The sequence below is a fragment of the Molossus molossus genome, unplaced genomic scaffold (assembly GCF_014108415.1).
Source record: "Molossus molossus isolate mMolMol1 unplaced genomic scaffold, mMolMol1.p scaffold_m16_p_12, whole genome shotgun sequence".
In the NCBI taxonomy this organism is placed as follows: domain Eukaryota; kingdom Metazoa; phylum Chordata; class Mammalia; order Chiroptera; family Molossidae; genus Molossus; species Molossus molossus.
Window position 1 is genome coordinate 91,951,818 of NW_023425347.1, and position 19,557 is coordinate 91,971,374.

At 54.3% G+C, this 19,557-nt stretch overlaps 2 protein-coding genes across 4 annotated transcripts in view; one reads left to right on the forward strand and one right to left on the reverse strand.

Moving 5' to 3' along the window:
* TMCO4 (transmembrane and coiled-coil domains 4) overlaps positions 1-4,045 on the forward strand; it is an 84,793-nt gene extending 80,748 nt beyond the window's left edge. For all 3 annotated transcript variants that reach the window (XM_036257231.1, XM_036257232.1, XM_036257230.1), the window contains one exon: positions 2,949-4,045. In XM_036257231.1, the coding sequence (XP_036113124.1) occupies positions 2,949-3,347 (399 nt within the window). In that variant the 3' untranslated portion in view covers positions 3,348-4,045. The remainder of the gene's footprint in view (positions 1-2,948) is intronic.
* A 2,429-nt stretch (positions 4,046-6,474) lies between these two features.
* On the reverse strand, positions 6,475-19,280 carry HTR6 (5-hydroxytryptamine receptor 6). The gene is made up of 3 exons (XM_036257228.1): positions 18,544-19,280; positions 7,136-7,294; positions 6,475-6,934 (listed from the first exon to the last, which is right to left on the reverse strand). Exons 1-3 carry the CDS (start codon positions 19,255-19,257, stop codon positions 6,485-6,487), a joined length of 1,323 nt encoding a protein of 440 aa, XP_036113121.1. The 5' UTR covers positions 19,258-19,280; the 3' UTR covers positions 6,475-6,484.
* Between the last annotated feature and the right edge of the window lie 277 nt (positions 19,281-19,557).

Below are 19,557 nucleotides of genomic sequence, written 5' to 3' on the forward strand. Positions count from 1 at the left end.
GGCCAACTCATGAGGCTTCTGGAGGCAGAGACCCAGCCCAGGGTCTCTGAACTCGTCATGTCCCCCAGGAAATGCCAGCTGGCTTCTAGAACTTAGTACAGGCATGGCATAAAATAGACACTTAACGATAATGACAGCCCACACGTGCGAGGCTCTGCTCTTGGCAGACTGTGTCATTTGATGCTCGTGGCCGTCCCAGGAAGTAGGGATAATAACCCCACCGTGGAGATGTGGGAGCTGAGGCTGCAGGAGGGGACACTCCGTGTGAGAGGCGGGGCTCAGGACGACCGCATCTCTGCTGCAGACATGAGCACATCTGTGCCTTCGGCCAGTGACCTCACTCGAGGCCAGTAGGCCTGTTACATGTACTGTCTCACTGAAGCCTCACACAAGGTCACGTGCTCTAGGTGCCTCTATTAGCCCCATTTTGCAGATACGGAAACTGAGGCCCAAGAGGTAAAGGAACTTGAAGGTGCCCTATAGGCTTGCAGGGAGGCAGTTGGCTGCAGCCTGTTTGGGTGTCAGGTGTCAGGCAGGAATCAGGAAGCTCGGAGGCACTGTGGTTTGCATTGTTTCTTCCCAACACTGTGAGGTGGGCGTCACTAACTGGGTAATGTCCCCGCAGAACTCTTTGGGGTTGTATATGGAACATAATGGTAAGAGGTAGCATATACTGAGTCCGCGAAGTGCCAGGCCCTTGAACTCTTGTAGCAGACGTTCAAGGTAGGAGTTATGATCCTCATTTTACAGATGGGGAAGCTGGGGTTCAGGACATTACAAGGACTCACCCAGTTACTAGTAAGTGACAGAACCAAGGCTGGAACCCCTTTTCTCGGATCCCAAACTTAGGTTCTTTCTAGTGCCATGTGGCCACTAATGCCTACCATCTGTGGAAGGCAGCTGTCCCCCTTGACCTCCACCCTGAACCCGGGGATCTGAAAAGCCCCTTATATGTGTGTACATGTGTGTATTGTTGCTGAACACAATTTAAAAGCATTGGTAAAGCCCTGGCTGGTGTGGCTCAGTGTTGGAGCATCGGTCCATGCACCGAAGGGTCCCAGGTTCAATTCCTGGTCAAGGGTATGTAACTGGGTTGCAGGTTCAACCCCATCTTGGCCGGGGTGCATGCAGGAGGCGACCAATCGATGTGTCTCTCTCACATATATTCTTCTCTCTCTCTCTCTCCTTCCTTCCCCCTCCCTCCCTCCCTTCCACTCTCTCAAAAATCAATGGGAAAAAATATCCTCTGATGAGGATTTAAAAAAAAATTTTTTTAAGCATTGGTAAAGAAAAGAACAAGAAGCAGGCAGGTTCTGGTTATGAGACAATAACAAAACGGTACAGGGAACTATCTTTTTGTGTTTTGGGACAATCCTTTGCATAACCCAGCGTGATCCGTGATGTACATGGCAATGCAGATGTCACCAGCCAAGCCTTTGTGTTGCCTCCTAAGAGTCCCCACACTTGCCTCCGCAGTGTCTCCCTGTCTTCTTCGTAAGCAAAACCTCCTGCTTCAGCCTGGAAGGAGTCTTCTTCTCTTACCTTTGGCACTGCCACAGACCCCTAGCCTGGCTGGCAGAGGGGACAGGTCTGAGCTAGGCGCCTCTGCACACAGCATCTCGAGCGCGGCACACGCTCGGCTCTTCACGTGCTGTGTGTCATTAAACAAACCACCGCCCCTCCCTGGGCGCCCCTGGCCTCATCCGGAAAATGCAAATGATTTTTCAAATTCCCTCTCACTCACTGGTGTTCTGTGAAAAGAACAGACCTGATTCAAATCTCAACTCTGACACTTTCTGGCTGTATGACCTTGGGCAAGTCACTACTACTCTATGGCTCAATTTCTTCATCTCTAATGAACAGCCAGCACCTGTCAGGGAGTAGACCCAGTAAGTTCATGTTCTGCAATGTATGAAGGACCCCCTGTGACTGAGCGTAGTTCAGTATCCCAGTTAGGCATCCAGCATTCCAACCACACTCCTACTGACACATCCTGACACAAAAATGGGGGTGTCTCCATTCTCCGAGGAAGAGGGTGGGCACTTCTGAGTTCCTGGCCCTTGTCTTAGTGACGATTTGGGTCCCTATAACAAAGGCCCAGCTAAAGTGGCTTAAACATACAAGAGTTGATGCTGTCATGTAAGAAAAGCCCAGAATAGGCCGTTCAGGGCTGGTGTGGTGACTCCAGAGTCTTCAGGGGCCAAAATTTCACGTTTTGCTGCTTTGCAAGTAGACCTCAGCGGGCAACTCATGGCCCAAGATGGCTGCTCCAACTCTGGCCATCATGTCTGCATTCCAGCCAGCAGGAAAGAGGGAAAAGGGGAAAAGAGCACTCCCCTTTTTAAAGAGACCCCCAGGGAGCACCACATAACACTAGCGTTTTATCTCATTGACCAGAACGTGTCGCAGTGCGCCACTCAGGTGTAAGAGAGGAAGGTACCCAGCTCTGGGCTGAAGTTCCTGTGACTGACTTGCAGATGGCACCTTGCCGTCTGTGCCATAGCTCTGTTTTCAGGGTGAGGATTTTACAGCAACCTCGTAGCAACCCTCTGCTGCAGCTATGCCTGTTGTCCCCATTTTACAGCTGAGGCAAGTGGAGGTCAGAGGATAAAGGGGCGTGTCCGCAGCCCCAGAGCCGGTGAAGAGACCTCTTCTGCTCTCACCGAAAGCTGCAGAGGGAATGAGAACCTCCGCTCCAGCTATCAGGAGATTCCTTCCTGCCCCCAGAGGACCCAGGTGTTAGAGAGAAACGTCCTTCATCTTTACTTAGTGAGTCCCAGAGCAGCCTTGAACCTAGCGGCCTCCCACCCCGCTCGGAGTCATGGAGACTTGGAGACAGGGCATTGGTGACTGAGGGAGAGGGTGAGGCCCAGGTGCTTAGTTTGGGACCCGGAGGAGGGCCGGGCTCTGCCCACCCACCAGGGCCCTCACGCACTGTCCTCCTGCAGGTCAGTGGCCACTTGGACTATGCCAAGCAGATGGACGTCATCCTGAAGGCCGTGGGCATCCGCACCAAGCCAAGCTGGGATAAAAAGGGGCTTTTGATGGCCCCAGGCAGCCTGCCCCAAGAGGAGCCTCGCCAGGCAGCCGCCACTTCCTCATCAGACCAGACCGCCGACCAGGATGGGCAAACCCAGGGTCCTGCACCCAGAGACACCTGCAACGTGTCCACATCCGCTGACCTCAGCCAAGCCCAGGTGCCAACAGGGCTGGACCAGTCCAAAGGGACCTCCCCTTCTCCTGCTGCCTGCCCTGCTGAGAGCCCCCCGATCTGCAGCCATGGTGTGGACCCCAACCCCCTGGACTGCCCCAGCAAGACCCAGGGGCCCTGCCCAGGGCTGGATTGAACCCACAAGGGGACGAGCCGTCTTCCCAGATGTCCCTAGGCGGTGCTCTCTTACCCCTCCACCGGGCCCCTGCGGGAGCTCGTGCGGATTCCACCAGTGCCTTTCCTATATTGACGGCTTCGGGATTGAAAGGAGGGGGAATTGTAGGGAGACCATGGTCCCTCTCTAGGGAAGCAAGGCCGGAGTCCTGCAGAGTCAACCAAGCACAGTGAGAGCCCACGACCCCCAGCCATGGGCCTCCTGTACTCTGTTAGGTCACAGCCGTGGGGTCTGCTCTCAGGAGGTCCGGGGGCTCTCTGGGTTCCCACCCACCATTCTCCCCCTGCCTTAATCAAGCCAAGCATCTGCCTGCTCTTCCATCCACTCGAAGGCTGCCCACCAGCCCGCGGGCACCTCCGACGCACTTTCAGAGCGGGTGCCAGCAGGGAGCGGGCAGGGAGCTCGCTCTGCCCTTGGGAGATCCCATCAGACCTGCCGTGGACAGCCATGCGGGCCGCGCACTGCACGATGACAGGGGCGTCCATCACACAGGCCTGCTGTGAAGGGCACCCCCCAGGTTGTGCTGCATGGTGGCCCTGGATGTGATTGTGACAGCACAGTGAGTGAGTGCTAAACCCGCCTGTGGTATGGGTGGGAACTGCGCCTGGTAGCAAGAATGGGTTATACGGGGGAAGGATGTCTTGTAGCAGGGACGAGGTGATGATCATTGTAAAAATAAAGAGGAATGCTTACTACTGGCTGAGTATTTCCCATGTCCACGGGGCTTACGTGGATTGTCTCAGTTGACCCCACAACAACCTGATAAGGTAGCTACTATTATTTTTTTTTTTTTTTTTTTTTTTTTTTTTTATCCTCACCAGAGGACATTTTTCCATTTTTTGTAGATAGAGTGGGAGGGAGGGAGAGGAAGAGACAGAGAGAGAGAAACATCGATGTGAAAGGGACACATCGAGTGGCTGCCACCCACACGACCAACCAGGGCCGGGGACAAACTGCAACCGAAGTACGTGCCCTTAGCGGGAACCGAACCCGGGTCTCTCCGGACTGCAGGCCGATGCTCTAACCGCTGAGCCAAACCGGCCAGGGCGGTAGCTACTATTATTATATTCACTTTACACCTGCAGATATTTGGTGCCCAGAGAGGCCTGGTAACCTGCTCAAGGTCACAAAGCTGGTCAATTTCCAACTCATCAGTCAGCCTCCAGGGCCTCGCTCTTAGCCACTGTACCTGCACCTCTGAGAACCTCCCTCTTTGTTCCTCCCACTGTCCCTAAACGACAGGGCCAGAGAGAATTCCCCCACCCACTGTGCAGATGCAGAAGTCAGGAACCAGGCAGAGACAGGACTGACTAGCTCAGAGGCAGGCAGCGGGGAAGAGATGGGAGGAATTACCGTGTTGGAGCTGAGCTGGCCCTCAGCGGTGTGTGTATCTGTTCGTTCATTTAACAAATATTTACAGAACTCTGGCTGCTATTAATCCAAACAGCTCATGTCACCCATGAGGTCCCAAAGCAAATTAGGGGCAGAGAACAGATCAGAACCCAGGACACCTGTGCCCAGGGCCTCTTCCACTTCATCAGCTACCGGAGTGCCCTCCCCCTCCCGCAAAGTGAATCCAGTCCACACTGCAGTCACCGTCATCAGCTAGTGTTTATTGAGAGTCCACTGGAGCAGGCCCGGGGGTGGGGCAGGTGGAGAGAAAGCCCCAACAAGCACCATGGTCCCTCTATGGCCAGCAGCCAGCCGGGCCCAGAGTTAAATCTAATCAGCACCAAGGAGAGCATCAGGCCACCAAGAGAGCACCCCCTGGGAGCTGGGTTGATGGACTTGGTGCAGGTGGGGAGTTAAGAAAAACCTCAGACTGAAAAGGAAACTACAGCAGGTAAAGTGTAGGAACGAAGTCCTCCCTCAAAAAAAAAGAAAAGGCCCCTGTACCAGGGTTCACCTGCCTGAGGCGCCAACCCTCACCAGGACTGCTCCTCTGCAACCCTGCTGACCTGAGTGGCCACCACTCCAGTCTCCTTCACCAGCCCAGGGAAGGCGAGAAGGAGGTAGGGCAAGGGGATGGTTCTGGCCCATCAGCTGGTTCCCTTCTAGGTCCAAGGAAGCCAAGGACAGAGGAACACCCATCCCAGATGTTGAACAAGAAGCCATCAGCCACCCTCTTGCCCCAGGAGAGACAGTGCAGTAGCCTGGGAGCTGGGATGGGTCTGAACAAGAGGAGGAAGATAGAAATAATCAAACAGTGGGAACAAATGGCCCTTCCTGACCCAGAGCCAGAGGCCAAGAGGCTGAATAACCAGGAGTTATAACAGCAGCAGGTACCACCTCCTGACCACCTGCCGGTGTTGGCGTCCCATGCACACTGTCTTAATTCTCATGGCACCTACAAGGCAGGCAGCGTTACCCCATTTTCACATGGAGTAACAGGCTCAGAGAGGTTAAGTAAGCTGTGCCAGAGCTAGTAAGCAGTGGAGCAGAGATTCAAATGTAGGCCTGCCTGACGCCCCGGCTCAGGAGTCTTCTGTGTGGCCACACAAATCTGAGGGGCTGGCTGGTCCAGACACTGTCCAGAAACCATCCTCAGGATGAAAGATCAGCTAAGCCAGCACACCTCCAACCATGCGCACACGAGTCCCGGGGACCTTGCTCATCCGCAGGGTCTGACTCAGCAGGTCCCAGGTGGGGGCAGAGGTGTTCATTTTTAATGAACTCCCAGGAGGTCAGCTGCTCTGACAGCCTGTGAACTACACTTAGAGGAGCAAGGGACTCAGCCCTGCACTGATCCATCTCTGCAGACATGTGATCTGATAGAATGTGCAAAAGAGACTGTTTTCATCTTAATCTGAACTGAGAGGTTCTCCTCCTCCCCCCCCCCCCCCGAGCCCTCCAACCATCCTTCACACACAGCACAGGTCACACTTAGCGATGCAGCATCCTGGAGGAACCTGCACGGAAGCCGGGTATTGTCCCTCTGGTGGAGGACCCGGAGTGGGCCTTGGGGACTGATTCAGTGCAGCCCATGGAGCTCAGAGGGCTCCCAAGAGACCTGCAGCCTCCTGGCCTCAGCCAAGAGGTGGCCCAAGGCCTCGCGGACTGGGTTTCATCCAGTCATGCTCCCTGACAACCAGCCTGGATCAGCTCGTGGGGGCACCAAGCGGATGTGGCTGCAGCCTGGGCTCCGCTGCGTCAATGCTGAAGAAGTTGACCGTGGCAGAAGTCCTGGCAGGCGGCAGAGGGTCCTGGGTGGCCTCTCCTGGCAGCAGCAGCTGGGCCGTGAGCTGCAGGCCTGAGGAGCCTCCCGAGCGTGAGTCAGGGTCCGAGTCAGAGTCCGGGGGCAGGGGCAGGGGCAGCACATGCTGCAGGCTCAGGCCCGGCCGGGGGCCGCTGTGGGAGGTGCGCATGGAGGGTGAGGCCACGCTGGCCCGGTGCTCCTGGGGGCAGAGGGGACATGGCAGCAGCCTGCCCAGGGCCCGCTTGAAGTCCCGCATGAAGAGTGGGTAGATGATGGGGTTCATGGTGCTGTTACAGTAACCCAGCCATGTGAGGACATCGAAGAGGCCTGGGGAGACGCAGTCGCACACGGCCTGGAGGGAAGGGGTGCATCACACCTGGTCCCAGGGCAGGAACAGAGACCACCCCACCCAGCATGGCCGGGCAGACATGCACAAACATACCGTGAGAGGCAGCCCGCCCTCCTCCCTCCCCAAGCCTGGGCTGGGGTGCAGGTCCGGGGGGGGGTCCTCCCCAGCAAGGCCTCCACTCATCTGCTCCTGCAGTGGCATTACCTGGGCTATGTTGGCCACAAAGAAGGGCAGCCAGGTCACAAAGAACATGCCCAGCAGGATGCCTAGGGTCAGGCTGGCCTTCAAGGCCTTCCTGCTGTGCTTGGTGGTCAGACGCCTGCTGTCGGCTGACTCCACCCCTGGGCGCGGGGTCCTGGGCACCTGCGGAAAGGAAAGCCATCGAGTCAGCTGGGAAAGAGCCCCTGTCGGACCCTGATCCCATCCACAGACTGAGCCTCAATCTTAAATCTCGACTAAACCCTCATACCAGCAATAAACTGAATTCTGGTCCTTGACTGAGCCCCAAATGTAGTTCTAAACTGAGGCCTGACCCTGACTTCAGACCAAGCCCCGACATCAGTAATAAACCAAGCCCTGATCATGGTCCCAGACTGAAGCCTACCATAGACTGAGCCCTACATAACCAAGGTCTCAACCTGAGCCTCGACCCTGGACCAGACTGAGCGCACTTTAACCCCAGACTGAGCCCTATCTTGACCTGGCACATCATCTAGGCAATGCAGTGAGACAGAGCAACTGTCTCAGGTCAAAAGACCCACCCTCCATGCAAAGGACAACTCCACGCGGGCCAACATGCAGGACGTGAGCCCCAGCACCTCCTAAGCCTTGGGTGCTACAAGAAGTAGTTACAGTTGAACGAGGCCCTGTTGCTGTCCAGGGCTTGGCAACCTCTCTGGACGGGTTCTCTTCGCAGTTTGGAGTAATGGTTTCGCTGGCACGATTACCCGCATGCTCCCCAGAATCAAGTGCTGTTTTGAAGACGAGCACAATCTCTATTGTACATATCTAAGGATGCCAGTGACCACGGCACTTTACAACTCAAATTGTGTGTGGACTGGTGACATCTCCGCTCCCAAACATAGACTTCAGGAGCAGGAGGTGGGGGGCCGCCCCACAATTGCTTTTGAGAAGGGAACATGGGCATGAGGAGGTTAGAATTTGACTTTGCAAACTGGCACCTCGTAGTCCCTGAACTGGAGATGATCCTTTAGCCGTGAAGTTCCCATAATTGTTCAACCTCATGAGCCCATTGAGAATCTAATGAAATCTATACTGCTCCCCGAAAAATGAAAAGCTTATCAATTTTTACCCACACACTCACAAAAAACATTCCCACACTTCCAAAGGGTTCTGAGACCATCTTGAAGTCCACCCATGAGCCCCGAGGTCCTCCTCTAAACTATGTGTTGTAAACTGTGTGGATTTTCATACATAAGATTTACACAAAGTGAGACCCACCTATATTCACAAGGTAAGTAAATATCAATGTGCAAGGGGTGTGCACACTTCACTGAACTATGCAAAGTGTGTGTCTACTTCCAGGGAGCACACCTGGGCTTTGAAAGCCAGGAATTCACCCCGACATTTCCTGAACTGCATGAGCGCCCAGCTGAGTTCGTGAGGCAGCCAGTAATGGGTTGTGTATAGGGAGATGAAGAGTCAAAAGGAAGCAGGAAGGGAACCAGATTCCCAGGCAACCTTCGCAGATGGAAAGGGGGTGGAAGAGACAAAGCCAAGATGTGTCAGCCCTAGAACGTTAGCACAAAAGTCAAGTTCCCCCACTTCCCTCTCAGACGCAGGACTCCATCTGCCCTCCAGCCTTGTTTTTCTCTCCCTGCCTTCTCAAAGGAGTCAGGCTTTGCTCTTGTCCATGGTGCTGAAACACCAGCTCCAAACCGTGTTCCTATGGAATCAGGGCTTCTGGTTCTGAAACGTTAGTGGGCAGGAGGGCGAGGAGAAGCACACAGGAACTCCCATGCTCTGTGTGTGTATGCGAGTGAAGTCTGGTTATATGAATATCAAGGACAAATTCGCAAAGAAAGGCCTTTGCTCTCTTCCCTCTGTCTTGGTGGAGCAGCAATGGGCAGAGGCAAGAGCTGGACTTTTAACGCAAGTGATCTGGCCCGGCCAGTGTGGCTCAGTGGTTGAGCATCGACCCCTGCACCAAGAGGTTGCCGGTTTGATTCCTGGTCAGGGCACATGCCCAGGTTGTGGGTCCGAGCCCCAGTGGGGAGCATGCAGGAGGCAGCCAGTCGATATTCTCTCTCATCGATGTTTCTACCTCTCCCTCTCACTTCCTCTCTCTCTAAAAATCAATAAAGAAAAAAATTTAAAAAAGAAAAAGACGAGGCATCTGGCTTCAAACCATGCCTCTACTTACTCACTCTGCGACCTTGAGAGAGTCTCTGTTTCCACATCTGTGAAGCGGGAGAAACAATACTCAGCTCACGGAGTCGCTGTGAGGCTGTGTAAGGAATGCACGCACACACATGGTGGCCCTGAGGTCGGCTCAGTGGTATGTGTACCAGGCTGGCGAAATGTCAGCACCCTCAGGAGCCTGGCCCTTCGGCCAGCAGCTCTGGCTCCCCAAAGCAGCGCAGACGTCAGGACAAGTGCTCTGTCACAAGGGGGCAGGGGAAAGAGGGTCTGCTTTTCTCTTTCCTCTTCTCATCTTCTCTCCTCCAGAGTTGTCTCCATATGGCTTCTGTGGCCCCACATGATCAGCCTGGAGGAGAGACTCCTGCTTCCCCAAAGAATCTCCTAAACCCTGGCCAGTTTGGCTCAACAGTTGGAGCATCGGCCTGCAGACCAGAGAGTCCCGGGTTCATTTCCACTAAGGGCATGTGCCTCGGTTGCAGTTTGTCTCCAGCCCCGGTTGGGGTCGTGTGGGTAGCAGCCACTCGATGTGTCTCTCTCACATTGATGTTTCTCTCTCTCTCTTCCTCCCTCTCTCCCTCCCGCTCTAGCTGAAGATAAATGCAAAAGTGTCCTCAAGTAAGGATAAAAAAAAGAGAGAGAAGAAAGAATCTCCTAAGATCTGCCGTGCCTTCCAATGGCTGCCATCAATGAGGACAGACAATAGGGGAGGAGGAGCAACTGTCTCCAGGAGGCCTCACCCATACAAGGACCCCTCTGAGACCTGCTGACCTGGGGCAGGGGAGAGCAAGAGAGAACCTTGACCTTGTCAGAGCTCTAGGGCATGGGGAACTGAGGGGGATACCTTGGGAGCAATCATCAGAGGAGAAAGCTCCAGAGATGGAGTTATAGATCCTCTGAGATTCCCTCTCTACTCTTCCTGGGAACAACCATCGGTTTTTCTTTTTCCTTTTCTCCCCAATGAGTTGACCCAAGAACACAGGCCAAAGGGAAGAGAGAAGAAACAGGCTCAGAAAACCTAGGGGACCTTCCCCAGGTCACATTGTGCCGGAACAAGGCCTTGAACCACAGCACCAATGACCCCAAGTCAGCTGTGTGGTCCCCGTTCACTGAGCCCTTGCTGTGCATCAGCATTGGGTGTTCACTGGGCCGCTCCATCTTCGTGGGAAGCAGGGGTTCGCTCCATTTGCAGATGTGGTTCAGGCAGGCAAAATAACTCGCCAGGAGTCACACAGCAGCGTAGTGTGGAGTCAGAGGTCAAAGTCAGTTCTGGCTTCAGAAACTGAACTTCTGCCCTGGCTGGTTTGGCTCAGCGGTTAGAGCATCGGCCTGCGGTCCAGAGAGACCCGGGTTCGGTTCCCGCTGAGGGCACGTACCTCGGTTGCAGTTTGTCCCCGGCCCTGTTCGGTGGTGCGGGTGGCAGCCACTCGATGTGTTCCTTTCACGTCGATGTTTCTCTCTCTCTGTTCCTCTCTCTCCCTCCCACTCTACCTGAGCAAAAAATGGAAAAATGTCCTAGGGTGAGGATAAAAAAAAAAAAAAACAAAACAAAACTGAACTTCTTCCACTTCATCATCTGCTTCCATTTGGGGAGATGGCATCCGTGGGCCACAGTCAGAGTGGGGTTACAGAAACCTGCCACTGTCACTGAGAGGCCTTCATGGAGCAGAAGCCAGTGGCAACTATCAGCCCACACCCTGGGGTCTGACTGTGCCGACCCCCCCCCCATTTCTCTCTGCCCCGCAGCCACCCCACGGCCCCTCACGGTCACATTGTTTGCATGTCCCTTATACGTGTCCATGGCACATAGGATTGTCAGAGGGCAGCCACTTGGAGGACAATTTGGCAGTGCCTCTCCAGGGGGCAATTCCACCTACAGGCTCCTGTGTTCATAACACCTGTCCACATCTGCACACTTGGCTTGGATAAGACGTGCACCACACCGCTGTTTGTGATGGGAAACAACAGAAACGGCCTGCATGTCCATCGGGAGGAGCGTGGCTAGATAATCCATGGTACATCCCCCTACAGAATACTACACACAGGTTTAAAAGAATGAAGCACTCAGCCCTGCCAGTGTGGCTCAGTTGGTTGAGCATCATCCCATGCACCGAAAGGTTGGTTCAATTCCCAGTCAGGGCACATACCCAGGTTGTGGGTTCAATCCCCAGCTGGGGTGCATGCAGGAGGCAACCAACTGATGTTTCTCACATTCATGTTTTTCTCTCTTCCTCTCCCTTCCTCTCTCTTTCAAATCAATTTTAAACTATATATTTTTTTAAAAAGAATGAATCAATCAAATGGAAAGATCTATTAAGTGATAATGGCAGGTTGCAAAACAATACAGCATGATTTCATTTGTTTTTTAAAAATGCACAAGCCTGGTGTGTGTGGTCAGTAGATTGAGCATCAGCCCATGGATGAGAGGTCCTGGTTCAATTCCCAATCAGGGCACATGCCCGGGTTGTGGGCTTGATCCCCAGTAGGGGGCGTGCAAGAGGCAGCCAATCAATGTTTCTCACACCAACGTTTCTATCTCTCTCTCCCTAAAAAATGAATAAAAACATATTTTTTAATAAAATAAAAAAATTTAAATGCACAAAACACTAAACTTCTTTAGGCACATAAACAAATATGTAAACTCATAGCTGAAAGACATACTCTAAATTAATGAGTGTCCCTGGGAGGGGAAGGTGACTGGAGGGAAGTAGGAGGGGTCTTATACTTTGTCTCTACATTTGAATTTTTATTTTTAAATGGACTTGTGTATTTCCTTGTGTGATTTTAAAATTTTACAACCAGCTCATCGCAGTGTGAGGTTACAAGGTGGACTCTGGAGCCAGATGGCCTGGTTTCAAATCGTGGCTCTGTTATTAACTAGCTGAGCGACCTTCAGGGAGGCGCTTCACCTCTCTGTGCCTCGGTTTTCTCATCTGAGAAATGGTGATCATAACGGCATGTACCTCATACAACTGCCGTGGGATTAACTAAGATAATGTACAGCAAGTTATTCAAACAGAGCCTGGCACGTAGTGTGTACCACCTGTTAGCTATATTGTTGTTGTTGATTGTTATTAGTGCTCAGTTTTGCTCTTTGATAACAGTGATGATGATGCTGGTGGCGTCAATAGTGTTTTTCCCTAGAATGGCTCAAAAGGGGGTGAGCTCACTCTAGTACACTGCTGGTGGGAATGCAGACTGGGGCAGCCACTGTGGAAAACAACGTGGTGTCACCTCAAAAAATTAAAACTTGAACTGTCATTTGACCCAGTGATCCCACTTCTAGGAATATACCCTAAGAAGCCCGAAACACCAATCAGAAAGAATATATGTACCCCACGTTCATAGCAGCACCATTTACAATAGCTAAGATCTGGAAACAACCCAAATGTCCATCAGTAGACGAATGGATTAAAAAGCGGTGGTACATATACACAATGGAGTACTATGCAGCTGTAAGAAAGAAAGATCTCTTATCCTTTGAGATGACATGGAGGGACCTGGAAAGTATTATCCTAAGTGAAACAAGCCAAACAGAGAAAGACAAGTATCATATGATCTCACTTATTTGTGGAATATAATGAACATAACAGTTTGAGGAATGGGGTAGTCCCAAAGACATGGAAGTGGGGTACAGACTGACGATCCCCAGAAGAGGGGGTGGTGGGGGAGAGATAAACCACAGAACTTATATGCATGTATGCATGAACAGTAGACATGGACAACAAAGCTGGGGACAGGGCAGGGAGGGCGGGGAGGGGGGAATCAGTAGGGGAAAAAAAGAGAAACATCTGTAACAAAAATAAATTAATTAATTTTTTTTTTTTTAATCCTCATCCGAGGACATTTTTCCACTCTTTGTACAGACAGAGTGGGAGGGAGAGAGAGAGGGAAACATCGATGTGAAAGGGACACATCGAGTGGCTGCCACCCGCACGACCAACCAGGGCCGGGGACAAACTGCAACCGAGGTACATGCCCTTAGCGGGAACCGAACCCGGGCCTCTCCGGACCGCAGGCGGACGCTCTAACCGCTGAGCCAAACCGGCCAGGGCAAATTAATTAATTTTTAAAAAGGGGGGGTGAGCTCCCTAGAATCATCTTCTACCACAAGAGGAAAGGATAAAAGCATTTGTTGAGCACCTACTGTGTGCCAAGTTTACATATATTACTTCACTGATTCTTCAAACAACCTCAAGTGATAAATAACACTATCCGCTAGGGTAGAGGGGGGAGAAGGACTGTCCAAAGTCATCTGGATATGACGGGAAAGAGTCGGGATTCGAACCCATGACAAGCCAGACACACAGGCTCCTACACCCAGCCCTGGCTCAACCAGGTCGCCTGAGGCCCAGCAGCAGCCAAGCCTGTCGTGCTCGACACTTCTCCTCCGTCAGCCTCTCCCCAGTTCAGCCCCCTCCTTCCCCTCTGAGATATTTCTGTGAGCACAGCCTCCCCCTCTGAGGAGGAGGCAGATACAGAAGAGAAGATGGATTGTGAAGACAGAATGAGGCATAGTTGCGTGAGGGAGAGAGGAAAACGCTGGGGAGGAGGGACAGGAGAAGAAATCGATGGGAGAGAACTCAGCAGAGGAAGACAGGAACGCAGAAGGAAGGCGGAGAATGGGGTGAAGCGGAACTGCAGGGGGAAGGGTGGTGGGAGAGGGGAGAAAGACGAGGTGCAGAGGAAGACGGCGGGGAAGGGATCCTGGCAGGCAGAGAGAAGCTGAGAAAGCAGGAGCTGTCGGCAGGGCCTCCTGCTTCTCCCCGGCAGGCTGAGCTCTGGCTGGGCCCTCTGGGAAGTCCCAAGGAGGAGCCCCATTCCCACACGGGCGCTCTCTCTCTCTCCCCCCCTCTCTCTCCACTACCCACTACCCACTACCCACTACAGGTGGCTATCTTAAAGCCCATCCACATAGAGGCAGGTGTGGGTGGGGGGAGAGAAGACGTTCATGCCTGCTCAGCTCCCATGTTCTCCACCGAGAGGAGCTGGGACCTCGGGGACCTGCGCCCAGCTCCCTTCCTTCTGTGGGGAAGCTGGAGGCTGGATTGGGGGAGGGAGCCAAGGGCTAAATGGGGCTGAAGACAGGAGGAAAGAAGCCCGACATGCCCCAAGACTGGGAACCATCAGACACGAGAGCTGATTCTGGAAGGAGTGGGAGGAGGAAGCGACGCGAGCAGGGGTTGCTCAGCCGCTCTGGGAAGCACCGTGTTCATTCGGTCCTTTGACCAATGGGCACCCAGCACGAGGACCATGCCAGGTGCTGGCGCAAGCGCTGGGATCATAGCAGTAAACAGACAAGGTCCCGTCGCATGGAGGGTACCATCTAGTGAGAGGAAATGAACAACAGAAACATAAATGGGACAGTATAAAACATGTCAGGGGTGGTGAGTGCTGCCGAGAACACTGACTTGGGACATCAGGACTGAAGGGGACCTGGGGAAAAGTGGCAGAAAGTGATGGAGGCTGCAGAGAAAACATGTGGAGATGTAGGGAAAGGGCACTCTGGCCAGAGGGAACAACAAGTGCAAAGGTCCTGAGGCAGAACTGTGCTTGGTGTGCTCAAGGAACAACCAAGAGGCTAGTGTGGCTAAAAGAGAAAGAGTGAGACCCTGGCCAGTTTGGCTCAGCGGTTAGAGTGTCAGCCCACGGACCAGAGAGTCCCTGGTTCGGTTCCCACTAAGGGCTCGTACACTAAGGACACGTACCTTGGTTGCAGTTTGTCCCCGGCCCTGGTTGGGGTTGTGTGGGTGGCAACCAATCAATATGTCTCTTTCACGTCACTGTTTCTATCTCTCTCTCCCTCTCCCTTCCTCTCTCTCTAAAATCAATAAAGAAAAAAAAAGAAAAAGAAAAAGAAACATCGATGAGAAAGAACATCAACTAGCCGCCTCCTGCATGCCCCCCACTGGGGACTGGGCCCACATCCTGGGCATGTGCCCTACCGGGAATTGAACCAGTGACCTCTTAGTGCATGGGTCGATGCTCAACCACTGAGCCACACTGGCCAGGTGACAGGACTTGCATTTTATTTTGTTGTTGTTGTTTTTAATCCTCACCTGAGGACATTTTTTCCATATTTTGTTCAGATAGAGTGGGAGGGAGTGAGAGAGAGAGAAACATCGACATGAAAGGGACACATCGAGTGGTTGCCACCCGCACGACCCAACCAGGGCCGGGGACAAACTGCAACTGAGGTATGTGCCCTTAGCAGGAACCGAACCCGGGTCTCTCTGGACCGCAGGCCGACGCTCTAACCGCTGAACCAAACCGGCCAGGGCAGGACTTGCATTTTAAAGGGATGGCTCCGGCTGCTGTGTAAGATTGAAAGGGAGTGAGAATGGAATCGGGAAGTCAGTGGGAGATTCTTGCAATAACCCCGGCGTCAGATGAAGGGGCTCAGCCTGGGGGAAAGGGACAGTCATGAAGACAGGAAGTGCCAAGAGCCTGCACAATGTTGTCGGTGAGAAAAGGAGAGGGGCTCGGCTATCTCCACGGTTCCTGGCCTGATGCATGCACGTGGATGCATGGAGTTGCCATGAGTTCACATGAGGCAGACGGCAAGGGGGTGGGGCTGGGCCTGGAAAAGCCACGTCGTTTGGAGCATGTTAACTAAGCAGCCCAGGCTGGAAGCCATCGGTGTGTGGGTGGCTTTCTCAGTCATGAGACAAGATGAGCTCACCAGGGAGTGAATGTGGAAAATGAGCGAGGTTGGAGGCCCAGCGATGTCATGGCTGGGGGACCCAACAGACATACCAATAAAGCAGAGGGACGCGAGGCGGAGTCCCTGAAGTAGTGTCTAAGAGAGTGGCATCACCCACAGGCAGCCCAGTGCTCACACTGAGGCCTTGGCATCAGCCCGATCTGAGTTCGAACCTTATACCCAGCTGTGTGACCTTGGGCAAGTCACCTCCCCTCTCCCCGAACCTCAGTTTCCCATCTGTCAAACAGGGATGTTGATGGTGGTAGTACTTTCCCCGTTGGGTATTCAGGGATTAGCCCAGCTCCAGGCCCACAATGAGTGCTCCAGACTGTGGGGCTGCAGCTCACAGCACCTGGGGACTCCTACCCAGATTCTGAGGTCACAGGCTCAGGTTCAGTCCTGGTACCAGCCAGTTAGCTTCATGGAAAGAAAATCTGTGTTTCATGGGCCCCCTGGAACCAAGAATCCAGACCTCTCCCACCAACCTCACCACGACCAGCCAACTTCTCCCACCCTTAGTCACGAGCACAGAGCTTCCCACCGTGTGGGGTGGGTGGTGTCTTTAGGTGGCAAACGGACATCTTGTAAAATAACCAAATCACAGAGTGGGAACGTTAGCCCTTTCCAGTCCCCCGCTAGCTCTCTGGTTGCATCGTGAGGAAGTCTCCTGCAGATGCTACTTTGTCTTTCGCATGCGGCTAACACCTAACAAAGCAGCAGCCTCGCTGGGTCCCTCCAACCAGCCGAGCTGGACTCAGTAACACTGCTGCTTCTGCACCCACCGGAGCCGTGTTTGATCACCTTCTATTTATGGCAAAGACATTGATTTTCCATTTCCGGAAGAGACAAGTTTTCTTCCTAAACAAATTTGTGGAAGTAAAGATAGAGGAGATGATTTGAAGAAAATGCCAAGTACATATGAATGAAGTGGCTTGAAGCGTGTGGGGGGAGGAGGAAGGGTAGTAAGACAGATATGCCAAGGTGCCTGGAGTTTCGGACACGTCCCTTTACAAGAACCCAGAGAGAGAGTAGGGATGGCCCATGGCAGTTCTTCCTACTGCTAAAGAACCAAGCCAGGGTCACGGCCACCTGCTGAGACTCAAGAGTGTTCTCCAGTGCGCACAGATGGGGAGAGAGCAGGCCTGCAGCTGGACCTCCTGCCCACCCACAGCCCCGCCCTCCTGGTTGATGGCCAGCTGCAGCGCTGGGCCTCACTGCTGGGAGGGGACAAACAAGCTGCTCCGGGTGACTGCCAACAGGGTGATAGACTGCCAGCCCTCAGCCAATTCCCTGCTCACCCAGGCACCCCTCCCCCATCTTGCAAGAGCCTCTCTACCTCAGTCTACACCAGATGAGCCTGGAAAAGCCCAGTCGGGACCTTATGTGGGGCCTGTGACCTCATTCTTTGGGGCTCAGACCTGATCAGTCTAAACCCCCACCCCTGAGGTGGACAACAGTACTTAGGCATTGTGTGGCCTGAGGTACTGCACTTCTAGACACTGCAGGCCCTGAGCTAAGAGCACCTACCCCAGTCACAAGTAGTTAGGGAGCACCTGCTATGCTATATGTGCAGAGGAGACCAAAACCCACTCAGACACACCCAGTCCTCATGGAGCTTACATGCCAGTGGGGATACAGACAACAAATAAGTCAGCAAATAAACCAGGGTCACTTGAGAATGAGCGGATGTGGGGAGTGTGGGTCTGCAGACAGAGGAGTCAGGGACCGCCTCTAGGGAGGGGTGATCTGTGAGCTGAAAAGGTCAGGCAAGGGAGGCTCTGGGGGGAAACATTCCAGGCAGAGGGGACAGAAGTCAAAGGCCTCAGCAGGGACATCAGCCTGGTGCCTTCAAGGAACCGCCTGCAGAACCATATGCTGGTGCAAAGGCAGGGAGGAGGAAGGAGGTGAAGGGGAGAGGTGGGCTCCGGAGGCCGGATCCTGACATGGGTCTCCTCTTTATCTTGACAGCAGTGGGGAGCCACTCAAGGGTTTGAGGCAAGGAAGTAAAGTGGTCATTCTTTTTCTTAATTACTCTGACTCCTGTGCAGAAAATGGATGGGAGCAGGTCTGGAGTGGAAGAGGGGGAGCCTGCTGGAGGCCGTCAAAGGCTCCCAGGTGAGAAGCCGTGATGGCGTGGGCTAGGAAGCTGGCACTGGAGATGGCACGTGTTTAAAAGACAGCGCCAGCAGGCCTTGCTAATGAATCCCATGAGCAGAAGGAGAAGAATTATCCCTAGGTTTCTGGCCTGCGATGCCATGACGGTGCCATTTGCCACCATGGGGAAGACAGCAGGTGGGAGAGTTGGGACCCCCTGAGTTCCCTGTTGCACATGTCACTTTGCAGAAGCCGGCCTCACATCCTGTGAACTGTCGGCACTGGGTCTGGAGTTCGGAAGAAAGGTGGGAGCTGGGAATGGCCACTTGGAAGTCTCGTGCAAGCGTTTTATTAAGTGGTGGATGCCGGGTAGGAACTCTAGCTGCTCATTCCTCTCCAACCCACAAACCTGGATCTCCCTGGGCACCCCGGGTACCTGCAGCGTCTCCAAGGCCTGGCCGGCCGTGCCGGTGGTGAGGGAGGCCACCTGCAGGGCCTGCTTGCGGGCGGCCAGCAGGATTCTGCAGTAGGTGAAGCAGATGGCACCTGAAGGCAGGAAGAAGGTGAGGCCGGACGCCACGAGGACGAAGGGCAGGCTGGCCAGCAGGCGGCACTGGCCCGGGGCGGGTGCCCGCGAACGGCCCAGCTCGTGCCAGCCCAGCAGCAGGGGCAGGAAGGAGGCGAGGGCGGCCAGGGTCCAGGCGCCCAGCACGAGCGCCAGGGCGCGCGCGGGCGTCATGCGCAGCTTGTAGCGCAGCGGCGAGAGGATGAGCAGGTAGCGGTCCAGGCTGATGAGGCAGAGGTTGAGGATGGAGGCGCTGCAGCACATCACGTCGAAGGCGGCCCAGAGCAGGCAGAGACCTCGCGCCAGCACCCAGCGCCCGTACAGAGCGTTCAGCATGGCCGGCGGCATCACCACCAGCCCCACCATCAAGTCGGACGTGAAGAGCGACACCAGGAAGAAGTTGGACGTGTTGCGCAGCGCGGGCTGCGTGCAGATGAGGGCGATGAGCAGCGAGTTGGCCGCTGCAGTCAACGCAATGACCACACACAGCGCGGCCGCCACCCAGCCGCTGCCCCCCGGGTCCGACACCGGCCCCGACCCCCAGTCAGGGGTGCTGTTGTATGCAGGACCCGGTTCTGGGACCATGGGGGCGGGGATGGACGGCGAGGCCGTGAGGACCGAGAGGAATCCTGAGAACAGCGAGGGACCGAAGGATGGAGGCTGGAGGGGCGTCGTTGGTGAGAACAAGCGCCTCCGGGGGAGTGGGGGTCCAGGGGGGAAGAGGGATGGGGCGACAGGTCAGCGGGCAGCGACCTGAAGAGGATGGAGAGGGGTTATAGAGGCGTCCTCCGGTGCGGGGCAGGGACACCTGGACAAACGAGCAGGAAGTTTGGGAGGGGGACCTGGTGAGGAGCAGAGCGCCTTAAAGGGAGCGGGGAAGGCAGC